The sequence below is a fragment of the Sinocyclocheilus rhinocerous genome, unplaced genomic scaffold (genome assembly GCF_001515625.1).
Source record: "Sinocyclocheilus rhinocerous isolate Xijiao unplaced genomic scaffold, SAMN03320098_v1.1 scaffold4622, whole genome shotgun sequence".
Taxonomy (NCBI): Eukaryota; Metazoa; Chordata; class Actinopteri; order Cypriniformes; family Cyprinidae; genus Sinocyclocheilus; species Sinocyclocheilus rhinocerous.
This window is the reverse complement of record NW_015658200.1, coordinates 106240-109649: the sequence shown is the minus strand read 5'-3', so window position 1 is coordinate 109649 and position 3410 is coordinate 106240. Positions and strand designations below refer to the sequence as shown.

Genomic DNA, 3410 nt, shown 5'->3' with positions numbered 1-3410 from the left:
TGTGTGTGTGTCTGTGTCTGTGTGTGTGTGTGTGTCTGTGTGAGTGTTATGTGTGTGTGTGTGTGTGAGTGTGTTATGTGTGTGTGTCTGTGTCTGTGTGTGTGTGTGTGTCTGTGTGAGAGAGTGTGTGTCAGTTTGCTCTACTACACACTCTGAAACACGTGTGACGCTTGTCTGCGTCTCACTACACATCAACACACCAACTTCATCTGAGAGTCACTTCAGCAGCATTTCACCATTTACTTTGAGAAACACTATCAGAATACACAGAAACACAAAGAACTGCACTACAACCCGCCAAAATAAAAGTTCTGAAACTATGACGGCAATATATTACTATTGTACAGTAGAATATACTTTTCAAAGTGTTAATTCTACTACTACTATTAATAATACAATTATTACAACTTCATTTTTTAAAGAAATAATCACAATTTTTCATTCATGTTTTAATTTTGACAGTAAACCTCTGCTGCGCAGCAATTTATTTGCCCCAAAAAATGAAATGGTTGGTTTAATTTTTATTTGATTAAAAGTTTCATCAAACGGTTAAAATTGAATTAAACCATTAAAATGTAAAATGAAAAAAATTAAAACAGAATTTGGTAAAAAATAAAACTGAATTTGAGAAACAATTACAATGTATTTCTTATGGCTGTAAAAAAAAATTTTTTGCTGAACTTTTAAAATTGTAGTTAAATTGTATGTTTAATGATTTCAATAATTAGACTTGCTTTTTCATTATTACAAATTAATGAAACCATTAAAATGGAGTCCAGAAAAATTAAAACGGGAAACAGAATTTGCTAAAAAAATAAAACCGAATTTAAGGAAAAATAAAGTGTATTTCATAGAGCCCTAAATATTTAATTTCTTTGTTAAACTTTTAATAAATTGTAGTTAAATTGTATATTTTTTATGATTACAATTAATTAGACTTGCATTCTGATTATTAAAATTTTATTAATCCATTATAATGGAGTCCAGAAAAATTAAAACTGGAAACAATAAAAAATGAAAAGGTAAAAATAAAGTGGAATTTAAGAGAGAAAAAAAAAAAAGTATTTCAGAGGGCCCTAAATATTGAATATTTGCTAAACTAAACTAAATATTTGAATATTTATATATTGATATTTATAATACTTCTATTAAATATTTGGCAAAAATATTTGTCTTTTAATAAATTGTTAAATTCAATAAGTTTCATGATTTTAATTAATTAGACATGCTTTTAGTCTACAAAAATGTAATTTTACCATTAAAAAGTAATAAAAAAAAAAACAGAATGCAGAAAAATTCTAACTAAAAAAAAAGAGCGAATTTGGAAAAAAATAACAATTAACAGACGTTCTGGATGAGCACCTGATGAAGTTTAGTTTCCTCACTACGGTCACCTTTGGCTTGCTCAGCTCGGTTTAAAAGACAATCTTCAGTTTTATCACTGATTTGACGGCACTGACACCATCAGGTGACAACGTGAACTGAACTGATCTGAATAATGACTCTGGAGCTGCTTTAAGTTTGTCACACTGCTAAAACTATCCTCCTCCCTAGTATTTCTGTCTTGTGTTCTAGTATAAATATCTAAACATTCTTGAATCAAGATGCATTTACTGTACAAGTAAAATTACTTAAGATATTATGTCTTGTTTTCTGTAAAAAATATCAACATTTTGTTTAAAACAAGCAAAATGTTAATGCATCTTGATTCAAGAATGATTAGATATTTATACTAGAACACAAGACAGAAATACTGAGTAAGAGGATAATGTCTTGCAGCGCACAGAGGAGAAGCGTGAGAGGAGCACCTGTATGATGTCCAGGTCTTTGCTCTTGACGCGGCCGAGCGTCTGTTTGGAGCTGCTGATGAGCGGCGAGGCGCTCGGTGGTTTGGTCAGCGGGCCGCAGTCGCTGGAGGAGTCCACCACCATGGGCTCGATCTCTGCCTCCATCATGGAGATCTTCAGGATGTCGGAGGTCTTCTCTGGCGCTGTGTGACTGGAGCTGGACTCCGGCTGGAGCTTGACGGACGCCTCGCCGCTGCTGGACACCGGGGGGCACTGATGAGCGCCGAACGTGATCTTCGTGACGGCTGCGCCCTGCGTGATGATCGGCTGCTGCAGCTGAGACACACACAGAGAACCGTCACTGATCCACACAAACATAACTATCGATTCGGAGAGCTCCGAATGCATTGCCATTCTCTCTGGAATCAGTTCTGGGCTTAGTTTTTAACAGGCTGCACTGCAAAAAAATTATTTTCTTACTTAGTATTTTTGTCTTGTTTTCTAGTATAAATTAAAGCAATAAGCCCCAAGAAGCCGTGGTTTACAGTGAATTTATAACAGCTAAGGGGCGTTTATTAATGTTTTCATAAAAAACGTATTCTTCCACCTAGTGTTGTCAAAAGACCCGGTATTTCGGTACCAAGTTGGTACTAAAAAAATGTTTCCATCTATTTGATATACACTTAATATATGTAATCTTATCTAAATTTATTATAATAGCTGAGGTTTGTTATTTACTGAAAGGTTATATTTTATAGCGGCTCAGCCAATCAGAATCAAGCACTGGAACTATCTGTTTTATAAATCTAAACATTCTTGAATCAAGATGCATTTACTTGACTAGTAAAATTATTTAAGGTATTAAGTCTTGTTTTCTGTAAAAACTATTTTGTTAGTTTTTCCTTAAAACAAGCAATACTTTGGTATTTCTCAATGGTAGTGTAAAACAACACCCTTTTTACCCTGTCAAAAAAGCTCTGCTCACAGCGAGCCGTTTTGGTGCATGTCCCTTTAAATGCTAATGAGCTCTGCTGCCCCCGCCCCTCTCTTCTGTGGGGTGATGAACCGTTCTCATGAGACTGTTTACTTTAGCTGCGGAACTTGCTAACTAGCACATTATTAGGAAGGTGATTTTCAAAGATTCATAAAAGAAACTTACACTCACTTCTACTGTAGTTGAAGCTGGATCACGAATTATTCGCGCGAACATAAACGCATTTATGTAGATCGGGGGCGCATTCCCTTCAGAAACAAAACAAACGTACTCCACTGCGTCTTCAGCGGCTCAGATGTCGGGAGTAAATGACGACTGCTATGTTCATTATTACATCCAACAACAGAACACCTCAATCGCTCAGGAGTCATTCTTGTCTACATCTGCTCCGGCGGTGAAACAATGGCGGACTGATGACAGCTCACTCAGGGCGGAGCTAAGGTAAGACACCAGCGTCAATCAACTATCGTGGGAGGGGCCTGTCTGTGTGACATCACACAGACAAGAATCTGAGAACGGCTTGATATGAGAAAGGGGAATGATTTAACGAGATTAAAAAAAAAACACTGGGTGGATTTTTATCATTATAGGGTGGTTGTGTACACACACTGCCAACACACATTTCAGTT

At 36.0% G+C, this 3410-nt stretch overlaps 1 protein-coding gene across 1 annotated transcript in view; it reads right to left on the bottom strand.

Moving 5' to 3' along the window:
* LOC107722098 (BRCA2-interacting transcriptional repressor EMSY-like) overlaps nucleotides 1–3410 on the bottom strand; it is a 37216-nt gene that overhangs the window by 5034 nt on the left and 28772 nt on the right. The window contains exon 14 of the mRNA XM_016530317.1: nucleotides 1809–2123. Within this exon, the coding sequence (XP_016385803.1) occupies nucleotides 1809–2123 (315 nt within the window). The remainder of the gene's footprint in view (nucleotides 1–1808; nucleotides 2124–3410) is intronic.